Source organism: Rana temporaria, chromosome 7 (genome assembly GCF_905171775.1).
Source record: "Rana temporaria chromosome 7, aRanTem1.1, whole genome shotgun sequence".
NCBI classification, from domain to species: domain Eukaryota; kingdom Metazoa; phylum Chordata; class Amphibia; order Anura; family Ranidae; genus Rana; species Rana temporaria.
Genome location: NC_053495.1, coordinates 175928771 through 175953648, shown reverse-complemented (window position 1 = coordinate 175953648; position 24878 = coordinate 175928771). Strand labels below are relative to the sequence as shown.

The window sequence follows — 24878 nt, the reverse complement described above, 5'->3', positions numbered from 1 at the left end:
TCACATGACCAGAATAAAGTTGGGGCTTCAAGAGATCAAGTTTAAAGCACAGTTCCGCTGAAAAAAAAATTAAAATAAAAGTCAGCAGCTACAAATACTGCAGCGGCTGACTTTTAATAGATGGAGACTTACCTGTCCTGGATGCCCGCGATGTTGGCACCCAAAGCCGATCTTGGGTGGAGGCACCGCCATCTTTGATAAGGGAATCAGGAATTGAAGCACACCAAGGATCTTCACTCACCGTTCAAAGATTTTTATTGCAGAGAGATTACATCACAAAGAGGTGTATAGTTTCGGAGTCATGCAGGACCCCTTCGTCAGCCATCTCCGAAATGTTGCACTTGTCTTTGTGATGTGATCTCTTTGCAATAAAAACCCTTGGACGGTGATTGAAGATCCTTGGTGTGCTGTCAAATATGTACTCTTTCTTGATGTTTCCAGTATCCAGTTGGTGATTGCCACAGCACCCACCATTGATGAGCCTTGTTTCCAGGCTCATCAGTTAGAGTCTTGTTTCCAGGCTCATCAATTAAATGTTTTAATGAAATGTTAGTATTTTATTATTTCACTGAAGATTTCATAATAAAGGTGCTTTCTTCGATTTGCGGCCTTCAGGAAACTTTTTTTATTGTTTTACAAAATGAAACACAGTGCTTTAGTAAATTAAGAAAAGGTAGAGAAAGGAAGCGCCACAACTTTTAATGGCAAGGTAAGCGGGCACACTTACAAGAAATAAGAAAATAAAAGGCTCATCTGTGTTATTAGGAGTCCCTGGCACAGTGAGGCATGCAGATGGACACCCTAGGCTTATACGCTAGTCAATACGTTTTCCCATTTTTTTGTGGTAAAATTAGGTGCCTCGGCTTATATTCAGGTCGGCTTATACTCGAGTATATACGGTACTCATCCATAACCCATTTTCAATGCCCTGGCTATTGGAAGGAGGTTCTCAGCCAACATTTGAAGGTACATGGCCCTGTCCATCGTCCCTTTGATGCAGTTGTCCTGTCCCCTTAGCAGAAAAACACCCCCGAATCATAATGTTTCCACCACAATGTTTTACGATGGGGATGGTGTTCTTGGGGGCATAGGCAGCATTCCTCCTCCTCCAAACACGGCAAGTTGAGTTGATGCCAAAGAGCTCAATTTTGTTCTCATCTGACCACAAAGCTTTCACCCAGTTCTCCTTTGAATCATTCAGATGTTCATTAGCAAACTTCAGACAACCCTGTACATGTGCTTTCTTGAGCAGGATGACCTTGCAGTCTTGTGACTTCTATCAATGTCCAGCCAAGCACTGGTTAAAACTTGTAGGAGGCATTTTCATTCTCCTCTGACTGTCTTATGAGGCTGCAGGACCTCTGACCCTCTATCTGGATAGTGCTGATTGGCCCTGTGACAGTCACATGCACCCTCCCAAAAATGAAACTCTCTAGCAATTCACACCAAACTGAGCATGTGCATAGTGGCCCTACGGCTCTGTACTTTTAGGCGATGGATTGAGGACTGTGGAAGAAGGGGAGGGTCGGAGAAGACAGGATCAAACATCCTTTTTACACAATGCGCAGGATTAACACCTTAGGTTCCACAGTGAGTATAACAAGCATGCTTTACTGCATATACAGACTGATTTTACTGTTGTGGGTATAGAAACACTTCAATCAATCTCCTCTGCTCCAGACTGTGGGCAATCCCTGCAATCACCAGGCATAATGCAGGCTATTAGTCCTGTATTGTATGTGAAGGTGGTACTGTAAGGGAGCTGGGAGCAACTTAGAGAGGAGAATGCATTGGATCAATCACACGGATTGAGGGTGCCTGTTAAAGTGAGGAATAAAGTAAGCATTACAGTTTATTGCTCTACCCTTATCCAAAAATGTACATTTAACCCTTATCCACTGCAAGCATAAGGATATTTTTTTTCATGTGCTTTGAGTTGGGTCTTATCCTTGAATACAGATCATGTCCTAAATACAGCTGATCAAATTTGTCTCCTTGCAAGTCAGAATCCCCATTCAGTCCTCTTCTGACTGATGACAGCAGCACACATCAGGTTCCCCAACTCATTGCCAGCATCTGTGACAGCGTCAAAGGGGGAGGTAGGTGAATATCGAGTTCCCCTCATTCTTCTTTATAGAATAACATGTGTTCTAGCTGCTTTGTCTGAGCTGTTACCATTTTGACAGAGCTTGTCACCACACAATCAGCGGCGCACATGCAGACAGAAGTGCAATATAATTATCTTTTATCATTTTAAATACTTTTAGTCTAGCAGCAAAACGCACAAAGATTCAACCATGCTATTGTAAGAACATTTTGAAATTCGAGAGATGTGCTGTGTTATCGGCACCACTCATTATCACTATCATCCCATTTCTCGGAATCAAACATTTATTGTCTGCAGCAAAACTGAAATAAAGCAGGTATAGTGCCTGATTTCCATGTTGCGTAGGACACAGATTTCACAAAGGCACAATTCACAGTACAGGTAGCGGGAACGAGCATTCCTGCTTGTGATTTTCAGAGCACAATTCTCATGCGTGTCGCACATAGGGGACCCTATTCACTTGAATGGGATGCCCTATGCATGTTTGTTGCCCAAAAAAAGCTCCCGCCTTATTTTTTTTTTTTGGGTGACATTTTCACGTGATTTTTAAAGATGCACAATCCCCCTTTTTTTTTTAATACTTTATTTTAAGACAAAATATATCACTGGACTGAAAAACAAAAACAGTGAGGTCATAAAAAATACATGGGTCAAGACAAGAACATTACGGAAGGCCCGGCACTAAAAAGTCTCTGTACCCTGCAAGGGTTTATTTTTTATTTTTTTGTAACCCGGAAAAAAAAAACGGCATTGAAGAAAAAGGGCAAAAAAAAAAAAAAGAGAGAGATCAAACCACCAACCCAGCAGATGCTCATTGGTACAAACTCCATTTAGGCTAAATAAATTCAGAAAGGTCTTGTACTGATCAGAGTATACAAATTTGTGCCAGTAGAACCACTTTTTGAGGAATTTATCCCAGAGTCCCCTCTCAGTGGCCATCAAATCTTCTATCCCATTAATTTCGGCCACTCTTTTCAACCAGATGGCTATGGGTGGAGCCTGTGCCTATTTCCAAAAGCGCGGGATGCAACTTTTTGCCGCTGTGATCCAGAGGGGCAAGCTGGAACGCCCATAAGTCTTACCAGAGAAACTGTGGTGGTGCAGAAGGAAAAGTGCAGGGTCCCTCGATAGGACCCAGTCCGTAAATGTTGGGGTTGTCCGTTGAACTCCCATCCGAAAAGATTGCAATAAGCATAATCATGTACATACTGTAGTAGCACCTTTTAAGGCGTTATAAATAGAGATGACTACTTACCACACTAAGGCCGAGCAGATCCCGATGGACATAGTCAAGCCTTTGCTTATCGAGGTTCTCCAAGTAGTGCTGCAAGCGGGTGTAGGTGTAAGGGTAACAGTAGGCAAACTGGTATACATCATCCTCCCGGTCAAAACAAAATGCAAATGACATGACGTAATTTTTGCGATGATCTGGGCAACGATAGTAGTAGACATTTTTGGAGGGCAGCCTTTGCCTGCAAAGAAAAAAAATTACCTATAGTAATTTCATCACAATTCCATCACAATATTAATGCAAATGCTCTGTTATCTTGTAGAGTGCTCCGGAAGTGCTTTAATCCTCTATGAGTAAATATGGCACTCTGACAACTACATAGTGACTTTAGCTAGAAAACATTTGTGTCCCTACTGCCTTTCTGTCTAGCAGTGAGACTAACGAATGATAAACCAAAGTATTTGCATATTAGAGTCCCCCAGGTTTAGAGGCTTCTGATGAGAGATGACATCTAAGCACTTTAGGGTGCCTTATTCAACCCATAGGGCCGAATTTAGATTTCGTGCAACCCTAAGGCCGCGTACACACGATCGGTCCATCCGATGAGAATGGTCTAATGGACTGTTTTCATCGGTCAAAACCGATCGTGTGTGGGCCCCATCGGATAGTTAACCTTCGGTCAAAAAAATAGGAACTTGCTTTAAAATTGAACCGATGGACGCCTAACCGATAAGTCAAAACCGATCGTTAGTATGCAAAAGCATCGGTTAAAAACACACGCATGCTCAGAATCAAGTGGACGCATGCTTGGAAGCATTGAACTTCGTTTTTTCAGCCCGTCGCTGTGTTTTACATCACCGCGTTCTGACACGATCGTTTCATTAACCGATGGTGTGTAGGTGCAACGGACCATCAGTCAGCTTCATCGGTTAACCGATGACAACGGTCCTTTGGACCGTTCTCATTGGATGGACTGATCATGTGTACGAGGCCTCAGACAACTGTCTTTTGCCACTCTCACTGCCCCAGACGGATGACTAGCTTAGTAATAAAGTAACAAACTCAAACATCATAGCCACACAAAGCTTGCCAAAACTGAGGGCAGGGTGGTTGAAAAATGCAGCTTGTCTACTCATCAGTATCAGAGGTTGACAAATAGAGGAGTAGGCAACCTGTTACCCTGTTTTGAGACCAGTATATTTCTAAGGCCCAGATTCACGTAGGGCGGTGTAACTTAAAGCGGGCGTAGCGTATCGTATTTACGCTACGCCGCCGCAACTTAGAGAGGCAAGTGCAGTATTCACAAAGCACTTGCGTCCAAGGTTACAGCGGCGTAGCGTAAATGTGCCGGCGTAAGCACGCCTAAATCAAATGAGGAAGAGGTGGGCGTGTTTTATGTAAACTAATCATGACCCCACGTAAATGACGCTTTTTACGAACGGCGCATGCGCACGCATGCTCAGTATCACGTCAAATTTTCAAAGTTAATTGCGCCCGCTCAATGCTTAGTCGACGTGAACGTAACCTACGCCCAGCCCCATTCACGGACGACTTACACAAACGACGTAAAATACGACATATAACATGACTTACCCCTGCTTTATGAGGCGTAACTTTACGCCAGCGTATGTCTTACGTAAACGACGTATCTTGATACGCCGGGCGCACGTACGTTCATGAATCGACGTATCTAGCTAATTTGCATATTCTATGCAGAAATCTACGGAAGCGCCACCTAGCGGCCAGCATAAATATGCACCCTAAGATACGACGGCGTAGGAGACTTATGCCGCTCATATCTAGGCAACTGTGAGGCGTATCTGATTCTATGAATCAGGCGCCGAGTTGCGACGGCCCGCATTCGGAGTTACGACAGCGTATCTGGAGATACGCCGTCGTAACTCCTTTGTGGATCCGGGCCTAAGTGTTCAGATCCAAAGTAGGCCACTTCTATGTGTATATAGAAGTACAGAGTGCGTCAATTCTAGCTATACACATCCAGAAAGGGTCAGGTGTAGGTAAACAGCTCCAGAGTGGGCCAATTTTTAGGTGGATAGAAAGAGATTGTGCCATTTCTGGGTGTACAGATTAGGAGGAGTTGATCAGTTCTAGGGGCACAGATCTAGGGTGGGTGAGTTGTAGGTGTATTGTAGGTGAATGTGTGCTGCCCCTGGTGGACTTGCTACCCCAGACCATGGCCTATGTTGGCTATGCCAAAATCCATCCCTCCGAACACTCTTTTGTCAATTTGCAGTGAATGGCAGGACTACAGGTACACATTAATTTCTGCAACTGCTTTGAAACACTACATAAACAACTTTATATTAATATGTATTAACCATGAAAAACATTAACGTGACAAAAGTTACAAAAATAACACCATTACATTGAATAATTGTCGCTTTCATATTCTACATTAGTAAACCTCTTAAATAAAGTGTTTTTCCCCCCATAAAATGGCTTAGGCATGTGAACACAGTGAAAGCATTTTAAATGACCTATAAGAGGCATCGCTTTTTACAAGCATGATCCCTGAACGGCTAAAATGAAATGCATAGAGCTGCTGAATAAAGAAGATTTTTTTATTGAATTTTTTATGTGTTTAAATAACCAGGCAAGCACTCCTCTGAGTCAGCAGATCAGGTGGTTCTCTAGCATGACTGGGGATATGCAGGTTGTAACCTCGACGTCTACTGAATGTAAATATTGGTTTAGAAAATTGGCAGTGAGCATTTTAATTCTGTCCCACACTTTCTATTTATCTGTCCGTGTAGAGCTGAGCTATCAGAAACAGTCCTCCCTACACAAAGGTGGAGAGCAGCCGCTGTGCACAGATTTGTGCTACTTGCTTTAAAGCTACACTCCAGGCAGATATAAAAAAAACACAATTTGATCCAGTTATGTTTTCATAAAGAATAATAAATGTATGTTTACAAAACTTGCAAAAGAACTAAAACTTCTGTATATTCATATTAGTCTCCTGTAATGCTCTGTACAGCAGCACTCACACTGGGGCTGATTTATAGCACTCTGGGCCTATCACCACCCCATTGCATGACTTGGGTATGCTAACATTAGTGTGCTGTAATCAGGGCTTTTTTTTCTCAGAGAATAGGTGCAGGAACGCTCCCTTTTGGTCTTACCCCTTCTTCACCACTACCTACCTCCGAGCACCGTTCTTTGGTCCCACCTCCTACCCACCTCCCAGTACTGCCCCTTTAATTTGTTAATGATAACAAGAATAGCAGTAAACTAGATCCCCTGCAGCCAATAACAATAGACCCCAGCAACAATAGATCTACAGGCAACAATAGACCACCCTCAACAAAATAACCCCCCCCTAGCAACAACAGACCCCCAGCAGCAACAAAAGATCTCCCCGCAGACAGTTTCGATAGACCATCCAACAGCCAGCTACAATAGAATTCTCCCTCAACAGTAGATCCCTCCAGGCAACAACTGACTCTCCCAGCAACATAAGACCCACCCCAGCAACAATCCTTAGGGGCGGACTGACCATTCGTGCTCTCGGGCACTGCCCGAGGGCCCCATGCCACTAGGGGGCCCCATCAGGGTTGCCAGCCTCAGCAAAACCAGGGACAGTATGTAAAAATCTGTGTTTTTTTTTTTTACATCTGTCCCTGAAATGTCCCTTACCGACATCCTTTTGGTCGAAAAATCCCAAGATTATAGCTGCCCCGCCTCTCCAGTACCTTTTTCAGTGTGTGTATGTATTCTGTGTGTGTGTGTGTGTGTGTATACTGTGTATGCGTACTGGTATGTGTGTATATACCATGTGGCCCCATAATCTCCTATTGCCTGAGGGCCCCATAATCTCCTATTGCCCGAGGGCCCCATGAGTTGTCAGTCCACCCCTGTACCTCCTCCGCAACAATAGACCCTCCCCCTGCAAAAATAGATCCCTTCCAACAACACTATATCCCCCAGCAGCAATAGACACTGTAGCACAGCCCAGCACCCCTTGACATCACATACATTCAGTGTTAGAGGTGCCGGAACTGCGTTCCCCCGCGTTCCCGCTGAAAAAAAAACCCTGGCTGTAATTCTTCATTGTCCAGTCAGAGGCTGGGGTGTGTCCTAAGCCAACAGCAATGCTCATCTTGCATCGTCCTTCCACGTACTCCTTGCTGTAAAGGCCAGTTATAGGTGGGGGCAGTGGCCATTTGTTTGTACTGTTGGAATACTGGTGAAGGGATGCATTGGACACCATTGCGCTATATAATGGGTGTCCAGTGCGCTCCTGTGCCTTTAAGGAGGGGTGGGTTTTCTCCAGGCTTACCTGCCCTTTGCATATTCATTATAATGCATGTGTTTCCACTGTGGAGGCTCTCGAAAATTGAGATTCATGTCTGCAGATAATATTGGGGTGCCATGAACAGGCTCATGTATTTGCAAATATATGCAAACTAAACCCCTGTTTTTAATGCATACTGTTAGACAGGTTAGTTTGGTTGGTTGCAGACTGGTCGGTAAGTAGAGCTGGACATTTTCTTTGGTTTTATTTGACATATGTCACCCTTCAATGTGCTCCTTGCTGTAAAGGTCAGGTATAGGTGGGGGCAGTGGCCATTTGCAGCATTGCTCATCTGCCCAGTGTTGGACACCAAGCTCTTGCGAGATTTCGGCAGTCCTGTTGGTGTAGACATGTATACCAGATACTGCATCACAAGAGAAGAGTCCTATGTTGGATAGCACCAAGGACAGATAGATAGCCACCATCAGGGCTTTTTTTCAGGGGGAACTTGGGGGAACTCCGTTTCACGACCTCTGGCTCAGACCCTTTGGTGCCTGCTCACCACAATCACTTGTAAACACAGAAGTCTAGTTTCAGCGTTTACAAGTGACAGCTTTGCACTTTGTGTGTAACCCCCCTGAACTCTGCACTCTGTATGTAATACAATCCTGGTATTTAATGCCCCTTTAAGACCCTTCTACTGTTTGTGAAATATGAATGGGGTCATGGTTGAGTTCCTGCACCTATTTTCTGACAAAAAAAGCTCTGGCCACCATCATCCTTTTTTTGGTTTCCCAGATACTGATTTTGTAGACCGACCAGAGGACACATGACATATGATAGCCCCACATATCTTTTCATATATTTTCCTCGATGGATAGACTAATTGAAATAAAGAAGATCTCCAGACATTTATTTAAAAATGTAAATTCAGCAGCTACTAAAACTGTAGCTGCTGACTTTAATTAAACAGACACTCAGCTGTCCAGGGATCCAGCACTGTCCTCACCTAAACCAGTTTCTTCAACGGTCTTTGGGACCCGGGGCCAGAATCTTATTCGTGGGCAGCCGGCTGTGACTCCTTGCAGTTTTATAGCCGGCTGCTCACTGCACATGTGCAAGACATGTTGTGCTTTGCGAAGGGTCACATGGCCTTCTGGGACCTGTCCCAAATGTCTGCAGGCAGGGAGGAGGGAGGAGAACTTCAGCTTGGATTGCCTAGTCAATCTGAGCAGATGTTGGCGTGGATACCTATCAAAACTGAGGGCATGCCCCTCAGAAAAAGTTCCAAATGTGGCAGGGGAGGAGAAGGAGGAAGGGCAGAACTTCCTGTTTGGATGAAGTTTCAACTTTAAGTACCTAGATTGGGTTTATTACACACCTTCCAGGTTGTTTAAGATGGGAAAACGTATCTCCTGTCAAAGATGTTCTACTAAAATCAGATCCTTTCTACACATGTTATGGGAATGTCCTAAAATAGGATCTTACTGATCTGACCTAAAAGAGTTTACAGCCACATTGTTCAATTTACATCTGCAATCCTTTCAGAAGCCTTCTATGCCTTCAATGTATTCTGATATGTATTCTGATATGTCTGAATACTCTAAAGCCTCGTACACACGATCAGTCCATCCGATGAGAACGGTCTGAAGGACCGTTGTCATAGGTTAACCGATGAAGCTAACTGATGGTCCGTCGTGCCTATACACCATCGGTTAAAAAACCGATTGTGTCAGAACGCGGTGACGTAAAAAACACAACGTGCTGAAAAAACAAAGTTCAATGCGAAAGCAAAATCCACGCATGCTCAGAATCAAGTCGACGCATGCTAAAAGCATGCATCGACTTGATTCTGAGCATGCATGGATTTTTAACCGATGGTTGTGCCTGCTAACGATAGGTTTTGACCTATCGGTTAGGAATCCATAGGTTAAATTTAAAGCAAGTTGGCTTTTTTTTAACCTATGGATAAATAACCTATGGGGCCCACACACGATCGGTTTTGACCGATGAAAACGGTTCATCAGACCGTTGTCCTCTGTTTAACCTATCGTGTGTACGAGGCCTAAGCTCCTTCTCCACCTAATACATTTCTATGCATGAAAAAAAAAAGGTTTCCAGAGTTAGGCTTTAAACTCTGTGAATCTTTCATATTTACCTACCTAAGAAAAAGAAATATATCCTTTGTTTAAGTTCTGACCATAATTTTTTTTTTGTACTTTCATATTGTGGACAGCCTACAAGTTTATAAACTGTTGTATTATATCGTTTCCTAAATTTTACAAATCAACATGTATTACAGGGTACATCATTGACAATTTCAAAGTACGGTATGTTGGGCTTTCTGTTTAAAAAAAGAATATTAAAGTTTTCTTATCAATCACTTGGCATATTTTTTTTTTTTTCGAAATATGAATATATTTAGAAGTACAAAGAGTATACAGTAGCTGAGTAAAGCTGTACATACACACGTATGCCCCGTACACACGAGCGGTTTCCCGCTCAAGCCTGCCTTGCATAAAACGGTCACACACAAGTTTGGCGAACTTTTGACTGCCAAGAACGCGGTGACGTAAAAGTCTACGATGAGCTGAGAAAATGAAGTTCTATTCTTCTGAGCATGCGTCGATTTGTTTCTGAGCATGCATCGGAATTTTGTGTGTTGGGATTTGTACACATGACGGGAAAAAAGAGATCCTGCTCTCTATCTTTTTCCAGCAGTTTTTCCATTGTAAAAAGTCTGATGGAGCATACACACAGTCGGAATTCCCGAACAAAAGCTCTCATCAGACTTTTTCCAACAGGAAAACCGATCGTGTGTAAGGGGCATTAGAATTCTTTGGTTCCTGATAAACCATCTGAAATTTGCTTTATGGGTGGTCCTGCTGGCCCCCTCCCACCTGACATCCTTTTACTGAAAAATCAAAGTAACCAGATGTATAATTTTTACCCAAACAGTTGCTGCATCCTATAAGATGCTGCCATTGTTCAGGAATTCTTACAGCCACCTGCAGCAGCGCCAGCTGTCAGACTACAATAAGCACAGTGAGAGATTTGTCCATTTGCTCTGGAGCATGGATGGAGGCTCACAGACTGAACAAAAAAGCTAACGGTCATGGGCAGGCTGTAGAATATGCAACTTTCTTGATTCTCCCATTACCACAGTCATTGTTGATGGAGGAAGACCTACCTCAGCGCTATTGTGTCCTGCCAGTGGGGAACCTTTCCTGACAGCAGAACACAGTAATCATTTGGGAAAAACCTGATAGACTGGTTGTACACAAGTCGACCCATAGATTGACTTGTGTACAACCAGAGTGCCCAATCATGGATTGAAATTTGTCTGGTCCCTGCTAAACCAGACACATTGTTATCCCTGTTTCGCTGGCTTAAGCCAAGTACTGCGAGGGCTAATTATCCTCTTTGAGATAATACAAGAAATTGCACGGGACACAATCATGCCAATCCTGACATTATGAACATATTTTTTATATGTATCGTTTACATTAATATACACCTTATGTGTATCTAGTCCCAACAGCTACCAGGCAATTGCCTGTAACAAAGCCTTACTGTATCAATATATAAAATGGCTCTTCCTCTTTATTTCATAATTTGGACTCTTGAAATTCTTCCTCTTAGGCAATTTGAAAATCCTCCTGCCTTTGAGAAACTCAAAGACTTTTGTCTTTAGTGTATTTTACCTTTCATTGCAGAAGCTAAACATCTGCTTTATTACTCATCATGACACCAGCTCTCTCCCTGCCTCTGGCTAATGTGTCCGAGCTTGGTTCCCCGGCCATCTGGCTTCAATATTCCTCTGCCTTGTCTGTGACTTGAAACCATTTTCTCCTCTTCAATGTCATAACAAGTCTCTTACGGACTTCCATGTATAGAAAATCGCATTTATTCATTGGCAAAATAGAGTGTTACTAAACACTAGACTCCAGGGGGGAATAAAAACAAACTTCATAACTGGAGATAGTAGGCACATAAATGGCTAAAATATGTTTGCCGCCTTTCCACACTGTTGCTCAATCAAGACTAGTTATGTTTATTTCATTATAACTCAGGCAAGCCCTCACACTTGTTATAGTTGTTAAATCTACAGAAAAATGTACAATCAAATTGTAACACATGTGGGTATCTTAATGACCTCTTTAGCATTTTCAAAGAATTTGCTTTGAAGGCCTGAGCTGAAACCTGATATAGTAAGGCATTCAGGACTATGTGATTAGAAGGCTACAGGTGCTGAAGGGGGTTGAAGCCCTACTTTAGCCAAGGCATGGGGTAGGTTAGAAGTTGTATCAGGCTTTCAATTACGTCTTTGCCCCAATTGACAAGAGCATATCTAATTTCCTGCCCTGTCTGTTATCCCTGAATAGGAAGTGAGGAGAAATCTCCCTAATGGGGACATGGGCAATAATAATAATCCTACTAGAGGTTCAAACCTGTCCCCATTCTACCTGAAAAGCAATTTTTTTACTGTTTGGAAAATTCTCTTCACTTCTTGCTTTGTTTGGCCGGGAGGGGAGCAGCGTGACAGGTTGGGGACACTGTGACAGGAGGGGGGCACTGTGAGAGGTGGGGGGCACTGTGACAGGAGGTGAGAAGCACTGTGACAGGTGGGGACACTGTGAGAGGTGAGGGGGCACTTTGACAGGTGGGGGCACTGCGAGAGGTGAGTGGCACTGTGAGAGGTAAGGAGGCACTGTGAGAGGTAAGGAGGCACTGTGAGAGGTGAGGGGCACTGTGAGATGTGTGAGAGGTTAGAGGAGGCTCTGTGAGAGTTGAGGAGGCACTGTGAGGGGCACTGTGAAATGTGTGAGAGGTTAGAGGGGGCTCTGTGAGAGTTGAGGGAGGCACTGTGAGAGGTGAAGGGCACTGTGAGATGTGTGAGAGGTTAGAGGGGGCTCTGTATGAGATGAGGGACTGTGAGAGGTGAGGGGGCACTGTGAGAGGTGAGAGGCACTGTGAGATGTGTGAGAGGTTAGAGGGGGCTCTGTGAGAGTTTAGGGGGGGCACTGTGAGAGGTGAGGGGGCACTGTGAGAGGTGAGGGGCACTGTGAGATGTGTGAGAGGTTAGAGGGGGCTCTGTGAGAGTTGAGGGGGGCACTGTGAGAGGTGAGAGGCACTGTGACAGGATGGAGGCAGTGTGAGAGTTGGGGGGTAGTGTGACAATTGGGGGGCAGGGTGAGAGGTGGGGGGCAGTGTGACAAGAGGGGGGCACTGTGAGAGGTGGGAGGGGCAGGGTGATAAGATAGAGGCACTGTGAGAGGTGGGGGCTTGGTGAGAGGTCAGGGTGAAAGGTGGGGGCAGTATAAACTGATTGCTGCTGAGGCTAGGTCTTCAGTGCAGGGCCGCCACCCCCCATCCACCTAGGGAAGGAAAGACAGTTATTTTAAAAATCTCAATTCAGATTTTACTGCCCACCTAACCTGGTGCCCCAAGGCCACTTTATGCTGGAACAGGAGCTGTCTTGTTTTATATGGTTTCTACGTGTAGACAGACATTTGGTAGTGGTACGGCTTTGCTTTCTTATGTCAGAACTGGCCCCCTGATGGCTGGTGATCTAATGGCTGTTGGAAAATCAAGAAGCAGCAGAAATAGTGGAGTAAGAACAGAAGCACAACATGTATTAAACAGAAGTAGGGAGACCCTTGCATTGCATAGCCTCAGTTGTAGCTTTCTCTCCAGCAAGAGGAATAGTGACCATCACAGCATTAACATCACAGGAGTGCCTAGGCACCAGAAGTGCAGTGCTTTTTTTCAACAGAAATTCAAGGAAATTTTCGATTTTTTTTTTCAAGGCACTGCTCAGGCATATTTATTATGTTGTTTCTTTAACATAGCAAATCTTCCTTTTTTCAGCTCAGGTCCACTTTAAGAAGAGGTCAGCAATAACAAGATCTACATTTCTCCCAGTTCAGGGTTCCTTTAAAAGTTACCTGTACAAGACTAATGTTTAATACTCCAACATGATTATATAGCGCCTTAAAGTAGCAAGTGCAACAAGGTTCAACTAAAAGAGCAAAAAAACAAAGACAGCATTCTGTACATTCCATATTCTTTAGAAATAGCAAAGTGAACCTCTTACAGATGGGAAAATCTACTACAATGGATTCTGTGTCATTCTGACATTGAGTTTCACTAGCACTAATGCTATCAGCTATAACGTTTAACTGTTTTGACACACTAGTATTTTCCATAGTAGCTAGGCATTTTCTTTTCACATTGAGTGATAATCCAAAAATTGTGTCATGCTGTCACATAACATAAAATCTGATTTTCAATATTTTTATGCACATAATGTTCATCACCACTCAAAACTCATATTTAGGCTAGGCCTGTTAATTTTCATTCTGGGCTGGGAGTGGCTCAGGGCAGGGCTGGGTGGCTTACAGGTAGCATTACTGCCACCGCTCACTTCTTTATAGAAGGTGATAGAAAGAGAGCAGGAGAGGAGAGGTGGAGCTGCCTGTAGTATATTAAGGAGCCTTGACCAATCCCCAACTTGGATTGGCAGGGGACAGGCCTCCTTAAATACCCATCATCAACCCAGCTGGGGAGGAGTGGTCAATGGAAAAGCTGGGGTGAGAGAGTGTGGAGGTTGTCAGGGCCTGAGAATTGCATGAGAATTGGATGCCAAGCTGGGCAGGGTGACAGGTGAACCACAACATTCAGCAACCCCTACGAGGGCCTGGCTACATACACTATATTACTAAAAGTATTGGGACGCCTGCCTTTACATGTACATAAACTTTAATGGCATTCCAGTCTTAGTCCGTAGGGTTCAATATTGAGTTGCCCCACCCTTTGCAGCTATAACAGCTTCAACTCTTCTGGGAAGGCTGTCCACACGGTTTAGGAGTGTGTCTATGGGAATGTTTGACCATTCTTCCAGAAGCACATTTTTGAGGTCAGGTACTGATGTGCATGAGAATACCTGGCTTGCAGTCTCTGCTCTAATTCATCCCCAAGGTGTTCTATCAGGTTGAGGTCAGGACTTTGTGCAGGCCAGTCAAGTTCCCACACCCCAAACTCGCTCATTCATGCCTTTGTTTTTTAAGTTCTATTTCCATTTTCTTGTTACAGCAGTCGTGTAGGTAGTCTAGAGAGGACTGTGCTGTCCAATAGGTGCCAGAGCTAAACCCAGTAGACAAAGTGAGAAGCATTCAGTAAGCCAAGGTTCAGGCTAGACAATGCGCTAAAAAGAAATCAGCGGTGGATCGCTTTTCAAAGTGCGGCTGGGCAGCCGCTGTCAGGAGTTCAGGAGGCAATCTGGCCACCTCCTGAAGGTCTGTTTTTTTTTTTTCATTCATAATGGGGCTATTGCACCGCAACTATGAGCCGTGGCATGTGAACAGACCCATGTGGTTGTATTTTACACTTTAGGTGGGTGGGCAGGGTCAAAACCTTGGCTCATCCACCTGTTCTTACAATCCCCAGAGGCCTAAAGATCCTAAAATAACTGGTCTATTACACACCCTCATTGCAGAAATTTGTCAATGTTGAAACCGGCAGAACTCCCACCCATGCGTGGGAGTGATGTCATCCCTGCCCAGCTGGCGTTCAATACCAAGACGCCAGCTGGTCGAAGATGTCAGCATCCGGTGGGGAGTTCCAGGACATCACATTTGCTGGAGTATAGTTGTGATTTAATGCAAGGAATGCAAGGTGAGTATAGTTCCGCTTTATTGCAGGGAATGCATTAAAGGGGTTGTAAAGGTACAATTGTTTCCCTAAATAGCTTCCTTTACCTTAGTGCAGTCCTCCTTCACTTACCTCATCCTTCCATTTTGCTTTTAAATGTCCTTATTTCTTCTGAGAAATCCTCACTTCCTGTTCTTCTGTCTGTAACTCCACACAGTAATGCGAGGCTTTCTCCCTGGTGTGGAGTGTCGTGCTCGCCCCCTCCCTTGGACTACAGTAGAGTCAGGAAGCTCTCTACGTTGCAGATAGAGAAAGGAGCTGTGTGTTAATGGGCGTCCTGACTCTCCTGTGGTCCAAGGGAGGGGGCGAGCACGACACTCCACACCAGGGAGAAAGCCTTGCATTACTGTGTGGAGTTACAGACAGAAGAACAGGAAGTGAGGATTTCTCAGAAGAAATAAGGACATTTAAAAGCAAAATTTAAGGATGAGGTAAGTGAAGGAGGACTGCACTAAGGTAAAGGAAGATATTTAGGGAAAAAAATTGTACCTTTACAACCCCTTTAAAGCGGAGGTTCACCCCAAAAAAAGTATATACCATCCAGCATACTTGCGTAGATGATTGACGTGTGGCTAAAGCGCGTCACGCTTTCCGAAAATAGCTGGACTAGGACTCGGCTCTTCACGGCGCTATACGGTGCCTGCGCACAGACTAGGAGCTGACTGCGCAGGCGTCGTATATAGCCTAGTCCTAGGTCGGCTATTTTCGGAAAGCGTGACACGCATTAGCCGCACGTCAATCATCTACGCCCCTTCATAGGAACGCCTATTCCCCGCGGGAAGAAGAAAAGAAAATGAACGATTAAACGGTAAGTACAGCGGGAAAAAAAAACAGTAGCTGACGCAAGTATGCTGGATGGGATGGTATATCATTTTTTTAGGGTGAACCTCCGCTTTAAGGTAAAAAAAAAAATTATGACCTTAAAACAATGATGGTGAACCTTGGTACCCCAGATGTTTTGGAACTACATTTCAAATGGTGCTCATGCACTCTGCAGTGTAGTGGAGCATCATGGGAAATGTAGTTCCAAAACATCTGGGGTGCCAAGGTTCGCCATCGCTGCCTTAGAACGACTTTAAAATTGATTACAAGCTGTGTAAATGGTGGGAGTGCTGAGCCAGCTCCCCCCTGTGGTCACTATGCAGAAGGAACAAGACCTAGAAGATTGTGGCAATCACTGTAGTAACCGTGACTATTACAGTGACTGTCTCCTTCCGCATAAGTCCCTCAGGTATGAGACATGCATATTTACATGCTGAACTAATGTAACTAATGTAACATAGACTTCAACTTCAAAGTATCAGCATCTGAAATCCCAGCGTCATCCAACTGCTATGGCTGCTAGAAAGCCACAAGAGGGTGTCCTACTTCTTGGATGTTCCATTATATAGACAAGAGAAGGAATAGGGAGTGCAGCTTTATGATGGAGTTGGGCTTAATGGTTTTAGCATATGTCTGATGTTGGCGATCTATAAAAATTTAAGTACATTTCCTAGTGGACGTCTATATCAGACTGAGGGTTAATACCAAGATCCCAGGAGTCCCTATCCGAACTGCATCTTCTAAAAAAAATAATGATATTAGGATTCCTTTCTGTGCTAATCTATTCTTATCTCTCCTAGTGCTATGTTATCACTAATCTATTTAAGTGAGTCATGGGGAGACAGAGAGTTTAGTTCTCTGATACCGGCAGCATATTGAAGCCTAATAAGATTTATATCTTATCCTGGAATTGGTGGGGTGGGCACCTCCGTCCTGGATCTTCCTTCCTGTGTGTCTTCAAAGCTGAACGCATCGCTTAGTTCTTGAATTAACCTTTATCGTCCTCCACTATTTACTTTTCTTCTTCTTTATTATTATATATATATTTTTTTTCTTTAGCTCTTATGCCTTCTGGTAAAAGGACACCCACACACTGTGACAGCAGCTGCTCCTATTAATTTAAAGCTATTACAAAAATTAAAATTAAAACCAATTACGTTCGCTGGTTTATAGCCGGAAAAAACGCTTCAGCGTGATTGTTCCCTCTGGTTATGGACACACACGCAAAATAAATAAATAAATATATAAACAAAATCCCATCCCAAGCTTTGCTGCCAGCTGAATACTAATAACGCTTACAAGCTGGGTGGACGGACACATTCCAAGCAGAAGCATGTCTCAGACCAGTGTTGTTCTACATAAATGAGCGTGGAGCTTCAACGTCATGAAGACAGAAATGTCATTCCCATATTTTAAACAATGTAGTTAAAGTGGAGGTTCACCCAAAAATCAATTTTTAACATTAGATTGGGCCTAATTACGGGAAGTAAAATCGGGTGTCTTGATTAAAATCAATGCAGTACTTACCTTTTTTGAGATAGATGTTCTCCCGCCGCTTCCGGGTATGGGCTGCGGGACTGGGCGTTCCTATTTGATTGACAGCCTTCCGACCGTCGCATACAGCGCGTCACCAGTTTCCGAAAGTAGCTGAACGTCGGTGCGCAAGCGCCGTATAGCGCCGCACCGACGTTTAGCAACTCGTGACGCGATATATGTGACCGTTGGAAGGCTGTCAATCAAATAGGAACGCCCAGTCCCGCAGCCTATACCCGGAAGCGGCGGGAGAACATCCATCTCAAAAAAGGTAAGTACTGCATTGATTTTAATCAAAACACTTGATTCTGCTTCCTGTAATTAGGCCCAATCTAATGTTAAAACATTTTTTTCGGGTGAACTCCCGCTTTAATAACATAGTTATACAAATACCATACAGCCCAATTGGACCTCCTTTGTTTATTACTAGAAAGCAGTTAGGCTGCATATACAGTAAATATGCTTTTATTTATTTTTTCCCTTTTTTTTTCTTTAACCACTTCCGTACCGTAGGACGTCATATGACGTCCTGGACTTCAGTGGGGGATATCTGAATGATTCCTGTAGCTGCATATCCTTTTTTTCAGGCGGCGATTCTGCGCACCATAAGAATGATCATAGCTGCGGTTCCGCCACTTGATCGTTCTTACAGGCGGCAGGAGGGGACATCCGCTCTCCTGCCTCCATCTGGTGCTTCTCCGGGCTCTCCCATGCCATCAGAGGCCTGGAAAAAAGGATGAATCGGCCGCCGCCGAATGAAGAGCATATGACCGTCGGAGGCCCGGGCGTGACGTTATGACATCGCGCCCGGGTACCTGGAAGGAAACAAAGCCACAATTGCAGCTAAAAGCATGAGATCGGTGATTTTTCCCCCCCCAATCTCATGCTTTCCAGCCTGGAAGAGAGATGTGGGGTCTTATTGACCCAACATCTCTCTATAAAGAGGACCTGTAACACACTATTCCGATTACAAGGGATGTTTACAAAGTGCAAAAAAAAAAAGTAAAGTAAAAAAATATATATATTAAAAAAAAATTGAAAACGCCCCTGTCCCCAGTAGCTTGCGCTCAGAAGCGATCGCGCACATAAGTCCCGCCCACATATGTAAACGCTGTTCAAACTACACATGTCGCCGTGTGCCTTAGGCCCCGTACACACGAGAGGATCTATCCGCTGGAATTGATCTGCGGATCAGTTCCAGCGGATAGATCCGCTGGTGTGTACAACCCAGCGGATCTGTTTCCGCGGATTTTTATCCCCTGGGATGGATTTCAAGCGTATAAAAATTTAAAGACATGCTTTCAAATCTATCCGCTTGAATCCATCCCAACAGATTGATCCGCTGGTCTGTACAGACTCACCGGATCAATCCGTCCGAATGGATCCCCCGCATGCGTCGTAATGATTCGACGCATGCGTGGAATTCCTTATATGACCGCGTCGCGCACGTCGCCGCGCCATCATCGCGGCGACGGCGCGACACGTCATCGCAATGGAATTTCGGCGCGGATTTCGATCCTATGGTGAGTACACTCCATCGGATCCAAATCCGTGGAAATCCTCGAGAGGATTTATCCGCGGAAACGGTCCGTTGGACCGTATCCGTGGATAAATCCTCTCGTGTGTACTAGGCCTTAGAGCAAAAGCAATAATTCTAGCACTAGACCTCCTCTGTAAACTGGTAACCTGTAAAAAAAAATGAAAGCGTCGCCTATGGAGATTTTTAAGTACCAAAGTTTGGCGCCATTCCATGAGTGTGCGCAATTTTAAAGCGTGACAAGTTAGGTATCTATTTACTCGGCGTAACATCATCTTTTACATTATACAAAAAAATTGGGCTAACTTTACTGTTTTGTTATTGTTTAATTCATGAAACCTTTTTTTTTTTCCCCCAAAAAAAGGCGTTTGAAAAATTATTGCACAAATACCGTGTGAGATAAAAAGTTGCAATGACTGCCACTTTATTCCCTAGGGCAGTGATGGCGAACCTTGGCAACCCAGATGTTTTGGCACTACATTTCCCATGATGCTTAACTACACTGCAGAGTGTCATGGGAAATGTAGTTCCAAAACACCTGGGGTGCCAAGGTTTGCCATCACTGCCCTAGGGTGTCTGCTAAAAAAAATATACGATGTTTGGGGGTTCTGAGTGATTTTCTAGCAAAAAAATATGATTTTTACATGAAGGAGAGAAGTGCCAGAATAGGTGCGGTATGGAAGTGGTTAATTGCTAAGTGCTGCAGCACATAGGAAAGACATATTGCTGCTCACACATATAATGCAGTGTCCCGACTCTCCAGCAGCCCATGTCATGTTTAACACATCTTCAATAGACAGTGCTGCTTAGGAAGCATCTCTATTAATCAACAGTTCTCTTGCTTCCTAAGCAGAACTGTTGATTAATAGAGATGGAGGACGGTGTGTATCAGATTAATAAAGAAATTGCCCACTGCGTGTATGTGAGACCTGTGATCTGACTCTCCTATGTGCTGCCAGCATAAGGTAACCTAAACCTTGTGGCAGCACTTAGCAGTTTAAAAAAAAAGTAAAAGAGAAGCATGTTTATTACTGTTCATTAGAGCTGCACAATTCTGGCTAAAATGAGAATCACAATTTTTTTCCTTAGAATAAAGATCACGATTCTCTCACAATTCTCGCGGTGTAACATCATCTTTCACATTATACAAAAAAAAAATTGGGCTAACTTTACTATTTCGTTTTTTTTTATTCATTGAAGTGTATTTTTTCCCAAAAAAAATGCATTTGAAAGACTGCTGCACAAATGGTCAATGGTCTGGCAATTACTTGACTGAGTTCCCTAAGTATCCTCGGGTGCAAGCCATCTGGTCCCGGTGATTTATTAATGTTACATTTCCCAAGTCTCTTTCTAATTCTGTCCTCTGTTAGCTATGAGGGTGCTTCTTGTGATGTGTCATGAGGACAAACACTGCAGTTTTGGTTACTGAAGCCCCCTGATTCCCTTGGTGAAGACTGAGGAGAAGATTACATTCAATACCTTTGCCATCTCCCCATCTTTTGTAACCAGACTTGAGACTGGGGCGGAGGTTCAGCTTCCAGCAGGACATCGACCCATAACATACAGCCAGAGCTACAATGGAATGATTTGGATCAAAGCATATTCATGTGTTAGAATGGCCCAATCAAAGTCCAGACCTAAATCCAATTGAGAATCTGTGGCAAGACTTGAAAGTTGCTGTTCAGATGCTCGCCATCCACTCTGACAGAGCTTAAGCTATTTTGCAAAGAAGAATGGGCAAAAATGTCACGCTCTAGATGCGCAAAGCTGGTAGAGACATCCCCAAAAAAGACTTACCAATGTAATTGCACCAAAAGGTGATTTTACAAAGTATTGACTACTACTTCACAATTATGTGCCACTTTGTGTTGGTCTATCACAGGGGTCTCCAAACTTTCTAAACAAAGGGCCAGCTTACAGTCCTACAGACTTTAAGGGGGCTGGACTGTGGCCATTGGGAGTAGAAAATAACTCAATGTCAGTGGCGAAAAAGCAATGCCCCATCTTTGGTGTCAGTGGGAAGAATAGAGCCCCCATTGGTGTAATTTCAAGGAATTGTGCCCCTTCAATAGTGTCAGTGGGGGTAATTATGCCCCATTGTTGGTATCAGTGGGTGAAATAGTGCCCCAAGGGCCGAATAAAAGCATGCAAAGGGCCACATCTGGCCCCCGGGCCGCAGTTTGGAGACCACAGTCTATCACATAAAATCCTAATAAAATTAATTTAAGGGCCAAATCCACAAAAGGGATACGCCGGCGTAGGTCGTATCCCTGTTTCTATCTATGCGACTGATTCACAGAATCAGTTACGCATAGATATTCCTAAGATCCGGCAGGTGTAATTGTTTTGTGGGCCAAATCCACAAAAGGGATACGCCGGCGTACATCGTATCCCTGTTTCTATCTATGCGACTGATTCACAGAATCAGTTACGCATAGATATTCCTAAGATCCGGCAGGTGTAATTGTTTTACACTGCCGGATCTTAGGATGCAGTACCGCGGCCGCCGCTGGGGGGAGTTTGCGTCGTAATCCAGCGTCGGGTATGCAAATGAGGAGTTACGTCGATCCTCAAAGATTTTTCGCGTTCGCTATGTCGCCGCTACGTTAGTTTCCCGTCGCTTAGTTACACTTTTGTGAGGCAGCCCTACTTTTACACAGCAGGCGTTCTGCTGTGTAAAGTATGGCCGTCCTTCCCGCGTCGAATTTTTAAATTTTACGTTGTTTGCATAAGCCGTACGGGAATACGGAAATACGCTACGCGCCGTTCAAAAAATTACGTCACGTCGCGCAATGCACGTCGGGAAAAAAGCGTCGGGAGCATGCGCAGTACGTCCGGTGCGGGAGCGCACCTAATTTAAATGGGACTCGCCCCATTTGAATTGGCCCGTCTTGCGCCGGACGGATAAGTGTTTTGTGGATCGGTACCTAACTTAGGAAATTTGCGGCAGTGTAACTTAAATCTAAAAAGTTACGCTGCGCTGCCGGGCTGTGGATCTGGCCCTAAGTTTTTAGTTGTAACATGACAAAATTGGATATCTTGGATTTCACAATATGTTGAGCGTTTTGGTCTCCTATTTTTCTGAGCATGTATAGAGAAGCAGTAATGGATGGAGGACCCTTTTGGACATTATTGCCTTGAAGAAATCACTAAGTCTGTTGGAGAAAGTTGGAAGCCTTGCCCTATGCTTATTGAAAAAAGCAACAGCAAGTAGCTTTCTATCTTGTAAACAATATATATGCATTATACCAGTAGGTGGCACTGCAGTGTTATATTATGTATTCTATAGTAATGTAATGGGAGGAAGTGTCTATGCTCAGTGTACTTGTATACTTCTGCTTCCTGTTTCTGTCTACATGATGTAAAGCCATGATAAAGATATCCTCCATGAAAATAAAGATGTTCTGCTGTATACAAGAAGCTTCCATCGCATGTTTCTATACTCTACAAAACAATGCTGATCATTATCTTCACATGCTGTATATGACTCCTCTGTAACAAGAAAGTCATATAGTAGTAGTAGTAGCATATGCGAACAGCCTTTGCAATTACATATTTGCTTTGCCTACTTAACCACTTCCAGCCTGCCATATACAGTAGCAATATGACGTGGGCAAACTTGTTGTGTTATCCTGACTGGACGTCATATGACGTGATCAGGATAACAAGCCTGAACGCGCCTGCAGTAGGCGCGCAGTGAGGTGATCGGTGGTGCTGTGTGTCAGTCTGACACACTGCAACACTGATCTCAGTAAAGAGTCTCTGACAGAGGCTCTTTACCACATGATCAGCTGTGTCCCAATGTAAACAGGCAAAGCCATGTATCTGCTTTTTCTCACTCGCGTCTGACAGACGTGAGTAGAGGAGAAGTGATCGGCGGCTCTCCTGACAGGGGGGTCTGTGCTGATTGATTATCAGAACCACGAGGATGCCCACCCAGGACCACCAGGGATGCCACCAGGATCACCAGGGATGCCCACCACAGATGATCACCAGGTATGCCACCCATGGCCATCAGGGATGCCAATAAGTGCCTACATTTGATGCCAATAAGTGCCCACTAGCAATGCCTGCCAGTGCCTCCATATCAGTGATGCCCATCAGTGCCATCTATCAGTGTTCATCATTGCCACCTATTTGTGCCCATATGTGCCCATCAGTGCTGCCTATCAGTGCCTACCATAAGTGCCCATCAGTGTCGCCTATTAGGTGCCCATCGCCTATCACGGATCATCTGTGCTGCATATCAATGCCCATCATCAGTGCCTATCAGTGCAACCTCATCAGTGTCACCTCATTGGTACAACCTCATCAGTGCCCAAATGTGTCACTTTATCAGTGCCTGTCCCCATTAGTGAAGGGGAAAACTTCCTTATTTACAACATTTTATAACATAAATGAAAAAAAAAATTGTTTTTCAAAAATGTCAGTCTTTTTTTATTTGTTTAGTAAAAAATAAAAACCCCTGAGGTGATCAAATACCACCAAAATACCACCTTCCTGCCCAAAATTACCTAGGGCAGGATGGGGGGGGGGGTTTAGTGCCCTCTATTGAAGTGGTTAAAGGAGTTATAAAGTCTTGAGGTTTTTGACCTTAATGCATTCTATGCAACAAGAATGAGCCCAGCAGCTCCAGCCATTGTCTCCAGTCCTCGTTGGATAGATTGCTGTCAATCAAATCCAGTGACACAGGAGTCGGGGGGGGGGGGGGCAGGGCCGAGTTCTTTCTGTGTCAATCTGCACAGCAGCAGGACTCGGAAACGCGCCCCGCACAAGTGCCCCCATGGAATGCGGCTCTCCGTGGGGGCACTTGATAAAGGGGAGGAGCCAGGTACGCCATCGGTGGACCCCAGAAAAAGAGGACCAGGGCCGCTCTGTGTAAAACCCTTGCACAGAGCAGGTAAGTATAACATGCTTGTAATTAAAAAAAAAAGAAAAAACCTTTACAATCACTTTAACCACTTGCCGACCGCGCACCGTCGTTATACGTCCACAAGGTGGCTCGGCTGGGCGAGAGCACATAATATGACGTCCTCTCTCCCAGCCGCCACTAGGGGGCGCGCGCCCCCCGCTCGCCCCCGACTCCAGTGCGATCGCCGCCGGGCACACGCGATCGCTCGTTACAGAGCGGGGACCGGGAGCTGTGTGTGTAAACACACAGCTCCCGGTCCTGTCAGCAGGGGAAATGCTGATCTTCGGTTCATACAATGTATGAACCGAGGATCAATGTTTCCCCTAGTGAGGCCACCCCCCCCCCCATAGTAAGAACACACCCAGGCATACTTAACCCCTTCCCTGCCCCTAGTGTTAACCCCTTCACTGCCAGTGGCATTTTTATAGTAATCCAATGCATTTTTATAGCACTGATCGCTATAAAAATGCCAATGGTCCCAAAAATGTGTCAAAAGTGTCCGAAGTGTCCGCCATAATGTCGCAATACCGGAAAAAAAATCGCTGATCGCCGCCATTACTAGTAAAAAAAATATAATAAAAATGACATATAAATACCCCCTATTTTGTAAACGCTATAACTTTTGCGCAAACCAATCAATAAACGCTTATTGCGATTTTTTTACGAAAAATATGTAGAAGAAAACGTATCGGCCTAAACTGAGGAAAAAAAATGTTTTTTTATATATTTTTGGGGGATATTTATTATAGCAAAATGTAAAAAATATTC

At 44.3% G+C, this 24878-nt stretch overlaps 1 protein-coding gene across 1 annotated transcript in view; it reads right to left on the bottom strand.

Annotated features, from left to right (window-relative positions):
* Positions 1–24878, bottom strand: part of AGBL4 (AGBL carboxypeptidase 4) — a 2019815-nt gene that overhangs the window by 1033975 nt on the left and 960962 nt on the right. Inside the window, exon 4 of the mRNA XM_040360525.1 lies at positions 3363–3579. Coding sequence (XP_040216459.1) covers positions 3363–3579 — 217 coding nt within the window. The remainder of the gene's footprint in view (positions 1–3362; positions 3580–24878) is intronic.